We start from the raw sequence: 16689 nt of genomic DNA, 5'->3' as shown, positions 1-16689 counted from the left end.
GCAAGTTGTTGCTATGGAATCTGAGAGCTGCATGATGCAGGGGCTGAGACCCTGATTCCAGAGATGTGTCATTTACTGGACTGTAAGTCGTTGTTTCAATTAACTCAGTTTCATCAGCAGAGATGATCATTAGAGGACTAGTTGTCTCGTGCCATGTACTCCTCCGACTGTCACCTCACCCCCACCACTGATTGGTAGCTGCCTTTGTAAATTAATCGAAAGCTGCCAATCAGTGATGTGGGTGGGGTTACACAGAGCTCAGCATTCATAGCACTGCTAGATCTGCAGCAAATACACACAGTAATTTTAACAAAACAGCACCAAGCAGACCAGTAAGTGACACATCGCCGCAATCAGGGTCTCTACGCCTACATTATGATGATCTCAGAATATATAACAAAAATCTGGTGACAGGTTCCATTTACATAGCTGTATAACCTAAACAACGTGTATTTTACAAGATAGGTTGTTAGAAATGTGGCAATACCGATTATGTCTATATTTTTAACATAATATGCATTTTTATTCATGAAATTGTTTTTGATTTAACCCCTTCACGATCAATGACATATTTACATCATCAGTCATGTCCCTGACTTTGATGCAGCCTCTGCTGAGCCCGCATCTTTCCCCGCACTTGATGGCTTATTAAACCAGCCATCATCAAGTGCCTCTAACAACTGTGGGTGGATTCAAGATCCCCAGCGACTGGTAAGTTAAATACCGTTGTCAATCACTGACAGCAGCATTTAACACGCGCTCGTCGCCGGCGTTCATAGGAGATTGTGATTTTGCTGTATATAGCAGAGCTGAAGCCCAGCTATGTATAGCACAAGAGATCGGACGATCGCAGCTTTAAGGCTCCTAAGCGGACAACTGAATAAAGTGAAACATTTTATTTATTTATTTTTTTTTAAATATTACAAAAAAAAACCACAACATTTCAAATGACCCCCCTTTTGCCCATTAAAAAAAAATAAAAAAAAAAATACACATTTGGTATCACTGCATTCAGAAATATACGATCTATCAAAACAAAAAATATATCAATCCAATTGGTAAACGGCGTAAAGAAAAAAAAAATTAAAACCGCCAGAGTTACGTTTTATTGGTCGCCGCTACATTGCAATAAAATGCAATAACAGGCGATCAAAACATCGTATCTACCCCAAAATGATATAAACAAAAATGTCAGCTCGGGGCACAAAAAGTCGTCACCAAGCCCCTGATCAAGAAAAATGTGAACGTTACATGTCTTGGAAAAAGCCGACAAATGCAAAAACTTTTTTTCACACAAATTTCGGAATTTTCTTTCACCACTTAAATAAAAAATAAACTTTACATGTTTGGTATCTGCTAACTTGTAATGACCTAGAGAATCATATTACCAGGTCAGTTTTACCATGTAGTAAACATGGTAAATAAAAAACAATTGTGGAATTGCACTTTTTTTTTCCAATTTTACCACACTTGGAATTTTTTCCCCCGTTCTCCAGTAAACTATATGGTAAAATCAATGGTGTCATTCAAAAGTACAACTTGCCCAGCAAAAAAAACAAGCCTAAACATGGCTATATTGATAGAAAAATAAAGTTATGGCTCTTGAAAGCAGGGAAGGAAAAAAAGAAAAAGGAAAAAAAAGGGTCTAACTTTTTTATAATAGTTCACTAGGAGACTTGATTGCTGTTACAATAAACTTTTATTTATTATGGCTCTTGGTGTAACGTTATTAGACGTTAATTATCAAGACGTGCAAAGATGGCATAGCTGGACAACTTCTGTAGTCCCCTAGCCACCAAGAAAACTCCTCAGTATCCCACAATGCCACACACTTATGGTGCAGGGGTAAAAGGCTTTAAGGTTAGTTTCCTCACAAAAATAAAAATCAATGTGTAGGCCTAGGATCACATGGCTTTTGTAAATGTATATCATAGAAGGACACTTACTACTAAATTTGTAGGACCTAAAATGAACGTTTAAATGATGTGCTCAAGTTCGGTCTTCAGGAGTGCTCAACTTTACTACCTCCTAGGCTTCCTGCTTGCAGGGGGTAACATAGTAACATAGTTTGTAAAGCCGAATAAAGACTTGCGTCCATCAAGTTCGACCTGTTAGTTCTGTAATTGCTAAAGTTGATCCAGAGGAGGGCAAAAACCCCAAATGATTTGGCCAATCTTCACCTGAGGAAAAATTCCCTCCCGACTCTGAAACCAGCAGTCAGAATAAATCCCTGTATCAACCTACTATTTTATTTTATTTTTAAGTATATGCTGAAATCTGCCTGGTATCTAGAAATGCATCCAGTCCCCGCTTGAACTGGTTTAGTGAATCCGACATTACCGTCTCCTCACTCAGTGAATTCCATATTCTCACTGCTCTTACCGTAAAGAACCCCTTCCTATGCTGGTGCTGAAACCTTTTCTCTTCCAGTCTTAGTGAATGCCCTCTTGTTACCGTAATATCCCTCCTTTTGAACAAATCCCGGGCAAGATCTCTATACTGTCCCCTAACATATTTGTACACATTTATTATGTCCCCCCTCAACCTTCTCTTTTCCAGGCTGAATAGTCCTAGTTTTGCCAACCTCTCTGGGTATTGCAGTCCCTCCATTCCCTTTATTAATTTTGTTGCCCTCCTTTGTATCTTTTCAAGCTCATTTATATCCTTTCTATATATTGGGGCCCATAACGGAGCACAGTATTCCAAGTGTGGTCTGACCAGTGCTTTGTACAGTGGAGGAACAATGTTCTCATCCTTTGCAGCTATACCTCTTCTGATACATCCCATTACCCTGTTTGCCCTTACAGCAGCGGCCTGACTTTGGGCACTCCAATTTAGTTTGCTATCAATCAAGATGCCCAAGTCCTTCTCCATCTCTGAATTCCCCAATGATTTCCCATTCAGTGAGTACTGGTGACTTCCATTTTTCCTTCCCATATGTATGACCTTACATTTCTCCTCGTTAAACCTCATTTGCCATTTAATGCTCCACCTACCCAGCTTATCCAAATCCCTCTGTAGGTCTGCACTGTCCTCTTTTGTATTAATTGTTTTACATAACTTTGTGTCATCTGCAAATATTGATATTTTACTATTTATCCCGTTGACTATGTCGTTAATAAAGATATTAAATAACATTGGGCCTAGTACAGACCCCTGTGGTACCCCACTAGTGACGCTTACCCAATCTGAGTATATTCCATTTATAACCACCCTCTGCCTTCTATCCTTTAGCCAGTTAGCTACCCACTTGCAGACATTTTCCCCCAGCCCCATCATTCTCATTTTGCATACCAACCTATTATGTGGCACGCTATCGAACGCTTTTGAGAAGTTGAGATACACGACATCCACTGGTTCCCCCTGATCTACTCGAGAGCTAACCTCCTCGTAGAAGTCAATCAGGTTTGTTTGGCAGAAGCGATTCCTCATGAATCCATGTTGGTTCGGGGTTAATAGATTATTAGCATCAAGATGCTCCGTAATTGCCTCTTTAATGAAGCTTTTAAAAATTTTGCCCACAACGGACGTCAGACTCACCGGCCGATAGTTTCCGGCGTCACTTTTCGCTCCCTTTTTGAATATTGGCACTACATTCGCCTATGGTGCACTCCTGGTGATTGACGGATCAGACCAACAGAATGTTCTGGACTGAGCAATATGCCTTGATGCTGCAAGCTGAGGCAGCTTTGCCTTTGCAGCATTGGAGGAGTTAAAGGACCCTGAAGATGACTGGAAGCAGCCAGCCTCAGAGCAATGCTTGCCAGCTGTATAGCAAAGAGCTTGGAACTGCTGTGTTTCTTGCCTAGGAGACTGGCCACCTCTGCAAAACTGCACAGGTGGCTGATAACTTAGGCAATGAGCAAAAAACAATACAATTAAAAAGCCCTCCATTCTTGAGACGAGAGGATTTTTAATAAAGCAGTAAGTTTCTTATTTGTACTAGCAACTGTACCCATTTACAAGAGGAGACATCCCCTTTATGCGACAGATCTTCTTGTTCAGTATTTAATACAGTTCAAAACATATGAATCCATTTAACATAATTATAAATGCTCACATGATCTAATGCTTGAGACAGCTGCTCTTCCAAGGACTCATTCTGCTCAGTTAAGATGTGGTTCCTTTTCAGAAGTGCCTGCCCAATGCGAGCCGCCAACTCAAGATCTCTGTCTCTCTGCATTGAAAGAAAAAAAAACCCCACAACTTTAGCATTTTTTATTAAACAAGATTATGTATCTGAAACAGCAAAAGTGTGCCGAGTAAGCATCTCATTCAGTAATATTTCCTACAAACGCACATATATACAGGGACCATAGTCTGAAACAACATACCGCCAATCAGCTGTTCCTGGTATCAGTGGCAGCCGTAACCGTTCAGTTGTGGAGCTGCAGAGTACAGCTCCGTCGACGGTATAATGGCCGCAACCAGGTACTGCACACCGCAACCTGTTCAAATCAATAGGGGGTGGATATGCCGTACCTGGCCACGGCAACTGGTCCATCGATGGAGGTTTGCTCTGCAGCTCCGCAACTGAGTAGTTCTGGTCGCTGCTGACACTAGGAATAGCTGATCGGTGGGGGTGCCTGGTGTCTCATCCCCACCGATCAGACATTGATGGCCCATCCTAAAGCCACATTCACACATTCAGTATTTGGTCAGTATTTGACATCAGTATTTATAAGCCAAAACCAGGAGTGGAACAATGAGAAGAAAAGTAGAATAGAAACACGTCACCACTTCTGTATTTATCACCCACTCCTGGCTTAGGTTTACAAATACTGATGTAAAATACTGACCAAATACTGAATGTTTGAACGTGACCTTAGGAAAGCTATCAATGTTAAAGTCCTGGAAAAACCCTTTAAATTGTGTGTGTCTTTATAAAAAAAAAATAGAGCAGGAAGTGAATGAAATATCTTTAAAATCAAAGAAACAGACAAAGCTTTGCAGTCAAAATCAAGTAACCACATTGGTCTCAGACAGTGCATGTGGGGTCATGCGATTGTGCTCCCTCTGTCAGGAGCCATGTACAGCAGCCTGTGCTCTCTGAAGGCAGAGGGGAGGATGGAAGGGCATCCTCAGTGAGATCGCTAATGTCATTTCCTAATACTAATGTTCCAAACGGCTCCAAGGTAGAGCTTCCCTTTAGTAACAATAGAACAAAAAGAATCCAAGATACGCACCTCTGTCAGTAGATGAGTTAGCATGTCTGTGTCATTGTAGCTTCTCGTCATCTGTTCTATTCTTTCTGAACCAAGAACTGAAGCATTAAAGAATAAAAGCGGATTAAGACAAGGCGTAAATGCAACCAATAATACATCTATAGATTTCCTAGCTGAAAGCCACGGAGTATAAAATAATCCATCTGCAAAGTGCTCTGGCCTTCCAATGCACTAAGGACAGCTGGGAGCGTGCTTTCCCGCAGGCTCTTTACTATTAGATGACAAATTTAATGGGCCCCTAGTAGATTATCTGTGAGAGCGCAGTCAGACTATGCCGTACTCAAAGTCAGAGTGGACGGATTCATCGTAATACTGAGAAGCCAGCACGTCCCTCGCTGTATAAGAAGATGTCAAGCAACCTCCTATGTAACATTATGGAAGCACTTAATTCAAAGGGAATGTGTCAGAATGTTTCCTCTCAAGCCATCACAAACTGAGTATATGAACATGTTACTATCTGGTTAAAAGGAAAAAAAAAAGAATTTACATACATATGCAAATGAGGATTAAGTACTCCGGGAGTGTCAAAGCACTTCCCAGGCTCTATTCCCCACCCATCCATAACTTCCTCTGCTTGACTGACAGCTCCCTGGCTTAAAGAAACAGTCCCATTAATTTTTTTTTCACCCTAGACCTGTGTAAATGTTAGTGTAGTGTAGGGTCAGTGTGTTAATATACTCACCAATTCCCATCTTCCGCAGTATTCAGCGCCACTGCCATTCTGACTCACTCTGTGCTCTATGTATGAACCAGAAGTGTCTTGTACAGCGTAAGCCTGTGGTGTCTCGTTGTGACGATTCATAGACTTACATTGTAAAAGTCACTTCCAGGTCACAAAGAGCGCAGTGTGACCGGAGAGTCTAAATCACTGTCACATAACTCAGAAGAGGAGAGGAAAGGCTTTGGATAGACTGTTCGGAAAGTATATTAACACACAGGTTTAGGGGGAAAAAAGTTAATGGGAATGCTTCTTTATCTACATAGTCAGTGAGCTGTCAGTCAAGAAGTCCAAGTAAAGTTGGGCCACGTACAGAACCAGGGAGGCAAAAGCCGAGAAGTGCTCTGATCACACCCAGAGCACATAAGCCTCATTTGAATATGAATTAAAAGTGATTTTTCTGTCGTATAAGACTATGTGCACATGATGCGGATTTGGTGCATTTTATGTGCATTTTTTTCGGTGCGGAAATGCAGCAGAAACGCATTGCACATCTTATCCCATGACTTCCTATGACATTTTGCAAGTTCTGTGCACATGGTCATGCTGCGTTTTTTCCGCACCTAAAATCCGCGCAGAAAAAATCCTGACCATTTCTTGTGCGTTTCCGCATGCGGATTTGCCCATACAATCCTACTTCACCACCCTCATCACTTCAATGTCCAACAATCCAAAACGACTTTTCGAAACCTTAAACTCCCTCCTGAAACCTCAAGCACAGGCCCCCATCACCAACCTCAGAAGTGAGGATCTGGCCACTTATTTCCTTGAAAAAAATCAACCATATCCATCAGGACATCTCAGCCCAATCTCCGCAGTGCCTGGATCCCCGTCCCTGCTGCACTTCAAGCTCACTAGCCATCTTTGAGCCTGTTACAGAAGAAGAAGTTACCCAGCTCCTCGCTTCTTCTCGGCCTACAACCTGCAACAGTGACCCCATTCCTTCACATCTCCTGCAGTCTCTCTCACTGGTGGCCACCGTTCACCTGACTAAAATATTTAACCTCTCTCTTTCTTCAGGTATCTTTCCCTCCTCATTTAAACATGCCATCATAACCCCTTTACTGAAAAAAACATCCCTGGACCAGAACTGCACTGCTAACTACAGACCTGTCTCTAATCTTCCTTTCATCTCTAATCTCCTGGAACGCTTGGTCCACTCCCGTCTAATCGCTATCTCTCAGATAACTCTCTCCTCAACCCTCTACAATCTGGTTTCCGCTCCTTACACCCCACTGAAACTGCCCTCACTAAAGTCTCTAATGATCTACTAACAGCCAAATCCAAAGGTCACTGCTCCCTGCTGATTCTCCTGGATCTCTCTGCAGCATTTGACACTGTGGATCACCAGCTCCTCCTCACTATGCTCCACTCTATTGACCTCAAGAACACCGTTCTCTCCTGGTTCTCCTCCTACCTCTCTGACCGCTCCTTCACTGTGTCTTTTGCTGGCTCCTCTTCCTCTCCTCGTCCCCTTACTATCGGGATTCCGCAGGGCTCAGTCCTAGGCCCCCTCCTCTTCTCTCTATACACTGCCCCTATTGGACAAACTATCAGCAGATTTGGGTTCCAGTATCATCTCTATGCTGACGACACCCAACTATACACCTCTTCCCCTGACATCACCCCTACCCTAATACAAAATACCAAGGATTGTTTGTCTGCTGTCTCTAACATAATGTCCTCCCTCTATCTTAAACTGAATCTCTCCAAAACTGAACTTCTTGTGTTTCCCCCTTCTACTATAACTCTACCTAATATCGAAATTACCTTGGAGGGTTCAACCATAACTCCCAAGCAGCATGCTCGCTGCCTGGGGGTCATATTTGACACTAAATTTTCCTTTATTCCCTATATCTGATCACTCACTCGCTCTTGTCACCTGCAGCTTAAAAACATCTCCAGAATCCGATCTTTTCTCACCTTTGAAACTGCTAAAACTCTTACTGTCGCTCTTATTCACTCTCGTCTGGACTACTGCAACTCTCTTCTGATCGGTCTCCCTCTTACTAAAATTTCCCCTCTCCAATCCGTTCAGAATGCGGCAGCCAGGATCGTATTTCTGTGCAGCCACTTCACCGATGCCGCCATCTTATGCCAGTCCTTACACTGGTTACCCATTCGCTACAGGATCCAATATAAACTTATTGCTCTCACCCACAAAGCTCTCCACAGTTCTGCACCACCTTATATCTCCTCTCTCATCTCAGTCTATCGTCCTACACGTGCCCTCCGTTCCACAAACGACCTAAGACTAACGTCCTCCATAATCCGAACCTCACACCTCCGTCTCCAAGACTTCTCTCGTGCTGAGCCAGTTCTCTGGAATGCTCTACCCCAGACGATCTGATAGATGCCTAGCCCCGATGTCTTCAAGTGCGCTTTAAAAACCCATCTCTTTAAACAGGTCTACCACCACAAATACCCAGTAAACTCCCCTGTTCCCTCCTAATTACTATTCAGAATCTGCTCCCTACTGTTTAGCGGTCTCTACACCCTCTATGCACACGATAACTACACTCGATACTTGATTATTGCACTTAAACATATGGGTTGATGACCTGATCATGCAGCCTTATATGAAAATCCCTATTTACTATAATTGCCAGACCTGAAAGAACAAGCACGTTTCACCTATTGTGTCCCCCCTTTTCCTTGTAGATTGTAAGCTTGCGAGCAGGGACCTCACTCCTGATGTAACTGTTTAAACTGTCTCACCTTGTATTGAATTTATTGTCTGTACATGTCCCCGCTTAATTGTAAAGTGCTTCGGAATATGTTGGCGCTATATAAATAAAAATTATTATTATTATACAATGCATTGGAAAAACGCATGGTAAATCCGCAAGTAAAAACGCATCAAAAACGCGTGTAAAATCCGAATGCGTTTTTTCTGCTAAGGACATGCAGAAAAGCAGTCTTGTGGGAGGAAAGGGGGGGTTGGGCAGGTGCATCATTCTGACAGATTGCCTTTAAGGAACTGGCCATATTAAGTATAGTATGTTAGATGATAAACTTCAAGATGCAGGACATCCTAATGTATACATAAACTTTGAGAAGTGGAATGAACAACAAGAACAAAAAACTAATTCTGACTTTTTTCCTGTTAACAGTTCAACATTCATTTTTTTCTGCAGACTGATACAGTAACAACAATAACAAAATTTAGTTTTATCTGTTACTACTTTTGTACGAAAACAAAACTGGATTTAATTCTGCTGAAACACTTAAAACTTTTTTTAAAAATTACTATGGGGACTTGAATATGCGATTCTTTGATCGTTTAGATGATACACAGCAATGTTAATGCATTATGAATATTATGATTAAGCGGACACCACAGCCATGATGGGACGTGCACACTGCGTATTAAAGAAAAAAAAAACCCGCTATACTAAAAGGCACATCCTAATATTAACAATACTTTCATTAATATTTATGTAAAAAGAGCATGGATGAACACCGATTGCAAACAATACGAAAAAAAAGTTTTAGACCAAGAAAAATGCGCCTAGACACCCTCATGGGGAATACAATATTTTTCAAGAACCCCCGTGGTATGTATGTAGGTGTGAGTACATAGAAATTTAAATCAATTCAAGATATGTTCCTGAATATATAGAGGATGTTGGTTGATAGGTAATTTTCTTCGGCAGCAACTAAACTCCCTGCCATTATGTTCTACTAAGTCCGAATCTACACAGACATTTACCTTGCGTTCCTTGACTTGCTTTACAAGAGTCATCATACGAAGAAGAGGGAAGTTCAACAAAAGCTTAGAAAAGACAGAAAAACAGAAAGAAAAGAAGTAAAGGTTTGGAAAAATGTGAATGCTTAGTGTGTGTTCACATGTCGGATTTTTTTCTGACATGGAGAAGAAATCTGCACGTCATGTGAATGGGGGCTGCAGAAATTCCAGTCGCACGCAGGTGATCCAGATGGTTAGTGGATGTTACAGACTTTAGTGCAAATTACGTAAAATGCGACACATCTAAAGAGGGTGGTGCTGTGTGCGCTCAATATTAGGTACAGATGTAGAGGTTATAGAGGAAAAAATTAACTTATGAAAAAAAGAGAATAGGTAGTAGCCTAATTTACTAGTGGAATTACATCCTAACTCGAGAATTAGTGTGAAAATACTACAACTTAATTAAATATTACTAATAAAATGTACAATTTTAAGATAAAAAAAAACTGTTTTCCCAGAGTAAGTGGGCTCCAACTTGGTCTCTGAGCTACTATTCCATATGTCCTGATGTTAGCAACTTATGGAAAGGATGTGCCTAGTTCTATTTTAAGAATACTTTAATAGGGGGCACCTAGAAAATCCCCACAAACAGACCCTATGGGTAAAGAGCGCCCACCAGTACATTCAGCTTCATAAAAAGCACCGTCTTCAACACTATGACTGCCACTAAAGCACTAGAGAAAATCCAGTATCAACCATCTTCAATCCAATCAGTCACACACTCACCATGCAGACTGATCGTATTAACAATGTCCTCATTATGATTAAAATCCAGCTCCTCGGCGTCCATTATCTCAGAGCGCAGAGCTGCGTGGTGTGGAGTCAGCACTGTGCGGGCAGCAAGGTGCTGGGTGACACCTATATACAGACTAGTGTACACTTTCCCTTAGGCCATAAACATGAGCCCAACCCAGTTCTGAGGACAAGAAGCATCAATAACAACCTGTGCAGGTATGCTTCTGCTATCAGCCTGCCTGTAAATCATTTATTCAGCACATTAAATAACGGAGATTATACATACAATGTGCGGCTAGTCTCCGCAGAGCACACAGGGTTAAAGAATATCAGCAACGCCGTATCTCAACAATTACCAGTGTTATGTCAGAGGCCTTTGTATCAGCTGCGGATATCGACTGCTCCTTACGTTACATTGATAGGAGGAGAAGTGAAAGATTCTTTAAATATTTATATGTCACTTGTGATACAGGAACCCTGAGTTATCATGCATAGATATGAACTGCAGCAGGGCAGAGGAGGTAAGATACTATATATATTATAATATACATATAGCCAATGAAGAGAAAGGCAGCACTCCAAGTTTTAAATAGGAAATTATATTATTTATTATTCTTAAAGGGGTTTTCCCATGAACAAAAGTTCATTTTAATCAATGGCTGTGTCTGACTGTGTACAGAACATACCACATCTCCTGGGCAGGGGAGGGGGGAAAGAGTATACAGACATTACAGCAGGGGATCACAGATGATTCTTTCTTTGAAGGAAAACATTGTATAAAAACAGGCAGGGAAATGTTTTACCTCACAGAAAGAATCAGCTGTGATCCCCTGCTGTAATGTCTGTATATTCTCTTTTCCTTCCTCCCCTGCCCAGGAGATGTGGTATGATCAGACCATGTTCCTGTACGGTCAGACACAGCCATTACACAGTACACAGCAGGGGCACATTTATAAGATTATCTCAGCACAGGAACATTATATTTAAACACATCCAATTGTGGAAATTATTATTATTCCAAGATCTATGGATTAAAATTAACTTTCGTTCTTGGGAAATCCCCTTTAAGGTTTGGTTTTGCCAGTGAGGCCCTGCACCCGCCATCTGATTACTTGTGTTGCACCGTATTATGTATGTATGCATGTATGATTTTTTTAATTAATGCTTCATGTCCAAGTGGTTGCTTTATTAAATTCTGGATTAAAAGGTGCTGTCCACCTTTAGTAGCAAAGTATTTTAGGCTAAAAATAATTTTTGTTATTGGGTTTCACTTTATCCCTTGTGCAATGGTTATGCTAATGTCACAAGAGCAGGGGGCTTTGCCCTAAACATTATAGCTCTTAGACCCCTCTCCCCGGCGTCCTCCCTTCACCAACTGACAGGTTTCATAAAGACTACTTTGGCCCTTAAGCCCAGTTAGGGTGTAGGGAGTCACAGAGGACGGTCCCCTGTAAAAGATCCTTTCTATGGGCCAAATGAGAGCGTTGCTAGAGGGGCTCTTGCAGATCTAGAGTTGTTCATGGCTTGATTACGCAGATTATTGCACCGCCAGATTGTAATCTTCCAGAAAATAAAAAGATGCATTTATACATTTAATAGTTAGACTTGCCGTACTTGTAGCAATCGCCAATACCCGTGCCAGCTTCTAAAGGAGGCTTTAGAAGTTCAACTTCTTTTGACCCAGTGGATAAAAGTAATACATAATAGGGAAGCATATTGGATATTGACCTTAAATACCAGAGTTCCCTCAGGTCTCAATTTAAGGAAAGAAATCATGTTGCATTATTAACTTTTTCATGGCATGTTATTTTTCTGTTTTTATATATCTGTAATTACTCTTTTCATTGTCTCGTTCTGAGTTTTTCTCGTATGGCACACCTGTTGTCTAATTTTGTTAATGGACTGGGTATATAGCATTCCTCCCCATTTCCCAGCAGATATTTATACCAAGTCCCATGTTTCCCCCTTTTTTCCACAAATGGATTTTTGACTAATATATATATATGTGATGGCAGGGCGCTGACTGCGGGCTCCTAGACTGATTGAAATGTTGGTGGGTGAGCTGTTTTTTCCCATTTTTTTTGTTATATAAAAGTATGCCCCCCCCCACCACTGGAGTGACATTGGCGTACACGCACTGCCCGGTGTATGAATGCACATACTTATGTTCGCTGAGCAGCACAGAGCAGTAAATGGAGAAATATGTACAACTAACAGCCTAACAATTAGCATAGGTCCAAGAAAAATACCCTAAAAATGTAAAAAACATCCTCCAGGCAATAGTTACAATATAGACAGCTAAAGGTGCCCATAAACATAAGAGGAAAGTCACGTGTTCTCATGGCAGAGAAGCCACCACCATTGGCGTCAGGAAGCAGATAAGGACACATGCCGCTTGTCCAAACTGATCGTATGTGTATGGGTGGGGGAGGTAAAAGGAGTAGCGGTAGGCCTCAGCCAATAACTACTGAAGGTGCATAGGTAACTTATAGGTATATATTAAAAGTGACTCTTACTCATGTAACGGAAAGTCTCTTCAGCCAGCACAGGAGAAAGGTTTCCGAGGCCATTGCTTTGACGCGTTGGGGAGTGTTGCATCCAGTCTTGGTGTTCATAGAGATACAAGGAGTCCACCCGTAACTTGTACTGGGGGAGCTGGTCTTCTAGCAAATTAACCAGTTCTACCTCAGGGGTATCCTGGCTGTGATAGACATCTGCGGTGAAGATTTCATAAAATATATTGAGAGATGTAGAGATAAGACTCAGTCCAGAGTCACGTTTCTTTAAGCTCTCTATACAGACACATCCACCCATACGGTTTCACTCTTTAACATAAAATAGTCTTTTTAGAAGCACATTTATAGTTTGTAAAGGATTTTTTTTTGTTATACTGCAGGTATGGATTTATTTTTTTCTGGCTGTACTCATTTGTATTAATGGCAGCCATTCAGAGAATAGGACAGCCCATGTAACAATTTTTCCTCGTTTCTCACAGTCCAGAAGTTTTTATTTATTTTTTTTTATACGTTTGTAATGTAAAACCTATGAAGGACAGATGATGGCATGGTTACAATAATATTTCTCAAGTACTTATGATGACTGTTTTTTCTTTAAAAGTCCTGTATTTCCATGTAATGGCTACAGGACATGTGCAATACATTCATCAGAAAGACCCAAGCACATCATTTATCATGTCATGCTAAACGTGACATCTCTTTGAACTTTTAAAAAAAAAGTTGGAAAAACACTTAAAGGGGTTATCCAGGACTAAATTTTTTTTACTATGAGCCAAAAACAAACAGGCAGATAGGTAGTTGCCAACTACCTGCCTATTCTATCAGGCGCTGGCTCAGAGCTGTGCAGACCGCCCCAGCAGGCAATTCAGCTGCTCCTTGTCAACAGAGCTGCTCTTCTTTCGGACTGCTCTGTCGATGGGGTGTGACTGCCAAAGTTATGCTGATTGACAGCCGGCTCCCTGCAGTTATGCAGTGGGGAGCCGGCAGTCAACCAGTATGACATCAGCAACCACGACCTGTCACCAGAGCAGAAGGGAAGCCGCAGAATAGCTGGCAGGAGCAGTCAGTGACCTCTCTGTGATTGCAGAGATCTGCTCTGGGTAAATAGCAACTACCTGTTATTTTATTTTATTTTTTTTTTACTGTGGGTCTAGGTAGTAATATAGTCTTGGCTAATCCCTTTAAATGATCACATGATCAGTGAAGTATATATCAAAACTGAATTTCTCCTATAGGGGAAAAGAGTGGCAGGCCATATCATACCCCACTAAAATAGTCTACTACCTGGGAAACATGGCAGGTCCTTTATAGATAAACATGTTTTCACTTTACACAACTTGTTCGGTAATAACCTGATAACGATACCAAAGTTCTCATCCTCAATCAGATGATCGCTATATGCTGCAGATATAAAGCTCATTAACATGCCGCGGCATACCAGGAGAGGGCTGCGCTCTTCCCTCTGATAACATATATGTGAAGGGGTCACCAGGGATCGGCTTTGATATTAAGCTTTCATATTCATATAATATTTCAGGCTTACCATTGCCAGGAGCCGAGTCTGCGTGGTGGATATTCATGAGTTTATCTTTACTCGCTAGGAGGTTGATATCAGCATCTACTCCGATTATAGTCTAGTTTTAAGTAATAAGGAGAAAACACAGCTCCTGCTGTGACGGCCGGGACGGTCAGGACTAGAGCTGCTGAAATCTTTGCTGGTTCAGGGCATGTCTCGATCATGATGAGCACCTTCCCACTTCACCTTCCTTTTACAGTCTTCATATCGTCTAGAAAAAAATATATATCATAATTTTTCAATATGAACAAGATCCCTGGGAAGTAATGACATTATTAGTAAACGGAAAAGTAGGAGTCTTCCATGTACAAGAACCGTCCAAAGGCCACGAGAAAGGATCAGACAATACTGGGTGTGAGCAGTGAGCCGAGAGTTATGTAACAAGGTTTGTTTTCTGGTCTGGAAATCTAAAGTAATGGGATGAGACGTCTGGACTTTTTATGTATATAGGCGTATTATCTGCTGTATTCTACACTGAACAACACAGTTATGTAAAAGCTTGCCTGCAAATGGAGCTATGAGCCCAATATAGTCAGGCGTCTTGTCAACACAAATTATATTGTCTTTTTGGCATCCGTATATACAATGTTATGGGAAAAACACAAAGGGACATGCGATTCGTGGATGTCATTTCTAGCAAGCAGAAATAAGCTGGGCCCAGGTATACACTTCAGGTGTATACTGTAATGGAGCCCTAGACTTTGCAATATTACCCATTTGTGCCCGGCATCTTCATGTCTGCTGCGCATGAAGGGGAGCTATGGAAACCTTTCCACGCTCCCGCACATGCACAGCTGGGACTTGATGGCTGTGGGCGGCCGAGTGACGGCCGGCGTGGTGCGCATGCACCGGAGAGGCAGCATTAACAGGCAGCTTAAGGTCAAGTACAATACCACGTAGCTGGATACTATGGGTACAAAAAGGTCCAGTTAGGCTTCACAAACACAACCTCCCCTTGGAAAAGCAAGGATATGACCATGCGAAACGCGTGTCGGGGATCATTTTGCACACAATTTTTCTGCTACCTGGGTTCTCAACTATACCTGGGTAAGATGTGCCATACTTCTATAGATATGTAGCACTGCCATTCGGCACAACATGTAACATGTATTCTATTTGATGGTAATTATGGACACACTCCTCACCCCTTGGTATTCTTAAACAGCTCTTAGTATATTTCACTTAATGCTTTTTTTGAGGACTACATGTTCCCGGTTATTTTGTATAGCCATCTTACTTTTGAAGCATCACTAACTACCGATTACCCATGGCTGTCAAATTTGTCTGTCTGTCCTGTTTACCTTTTTTTAATCATGTGTCTAAGCGTGTTCTCTTAATAAAATTATGCTCTGGTATTTTGCACCACTTTACTCCAGTTTCTCCTTCTTTATATATGTCAAAAAAGGCAGCACTCCAGATGAGAGATCATGAAAAGAGGTGGTCTTTATCCACTCACGTATGTGTGAAGCGTTCATGGCTTGTGTACAGCTCACCATTTGAAGAGCCGAAACGTGCACATTCAGTAGAGTGAACCACATAATGCTTCTTCATGCTTCGTTACCATGTCAATACCATTTTACTATAATATGGAATATTACCAACATGTACAAGAGCATTGTACATTTCTGCCAGGAGTAATTAAACAACCGATTAAATTGCTGAAATGGATGCACTATCGAAGCACGTAATCCCCCTTAGGACCAGAATAATTCATGTTGAAATGGAAACTTGGATCACAATTCACTGGTAGATTAGCATCAAGGTTTGAAAATTGTGCAGATGCTTTACAATCACAAACAGCAATACACCATTATTCCCTTCAAATTTTATTACATTATGACAAATACATGACAGTCCTCACACACGTAATTTTATGACAATATTATGTTATATAGCACTATGTCTGCACACCTTTAAAAGGGACTGTCAGCACAGATGCTTCATGGCAGAGCCAATCATTTATATACACCTTCCCACCGGCTGTTTTCCCTCCATCTCCACCCCATCTTCTTTGACCAACAGCTCTGGCTTCATAGAACCAGAGAAGGGAGGATACAGAGAGAAACCAAGCAGGTGGGAAGGTGTATATAAATGATTGCCTGTGTGATGGAGCACTGAGCGCCTGTACTTGGTTTGAACAGTCAGTCATTCTGTGCTGACAGTCCCTTTAA

General features: G+C 41.5%; 1 protein-coding gene across 5 annotated transcripts in view; it reads right to left on the bottom strand.

Annotated features, from left to right (window-relative positions):
* The window catches only part of TRAK2 (trafficking kinesin protein 2), a 53749-nt gene that overhangs the window by 19984 nt on the left and 17076 nt on the right, over positions 1–16689 (bottom strand). For 2 of the 5 annotated variants that reach the window (XM_073646469.1, XM_073646470.1), the window contains exons 2-6: positions 14486–14729; positions 12943–13140; positions 9656–9718; positions 5187–5263; positions 4061–4177 (exon numbers count right to left, since the gene is read on the bottom strand). In XM_073646469.1, coding sequence (XP_073502570.1) covers positions 4061–4177; positions 5187–5263; positions 9656–9718; positions 12943–13140; positions 14486–14522 — 492 coding nt within the window. In that variant the 5' untranslated portion in view covers positions 14523–14729. Of the gene's footprint in view, positions 1–4060; positions 4178–5186; positions 5264–9655; positions 9719–10417; positions 10572–12942; positions 13141–14485; positions 14730–16689 lie in introns of those variants that run through there. The other 3 variants (XM_073646471.1, XM_073646472.1, XM_073646474.1) reach the window with 2 other exon arrangements.

This window comes from Phyllobates terribilis, unplaced genomic scaffold (assembly GCF_046119375.1).
Source record: "Phyllobates terribilis strain yellow unplaced genomic scaffold, ASM4611937v1 Scaffold_9__5_contigs__length_417890890, whole genome shotgun sequence".
NCBI classification, from domain to species: domain Eukaryota; kingdom Metazoa; phylum Chordata; class Amphibia; order Anura; family Dendrobatidae; genus Phyllobates; species Phyllobates terribilis.
The sequence above is the reverse complement of the archived record's forward strand: the minus strand, read 5'-3'. Positions and strand labels throughout refer to the sequence as shown.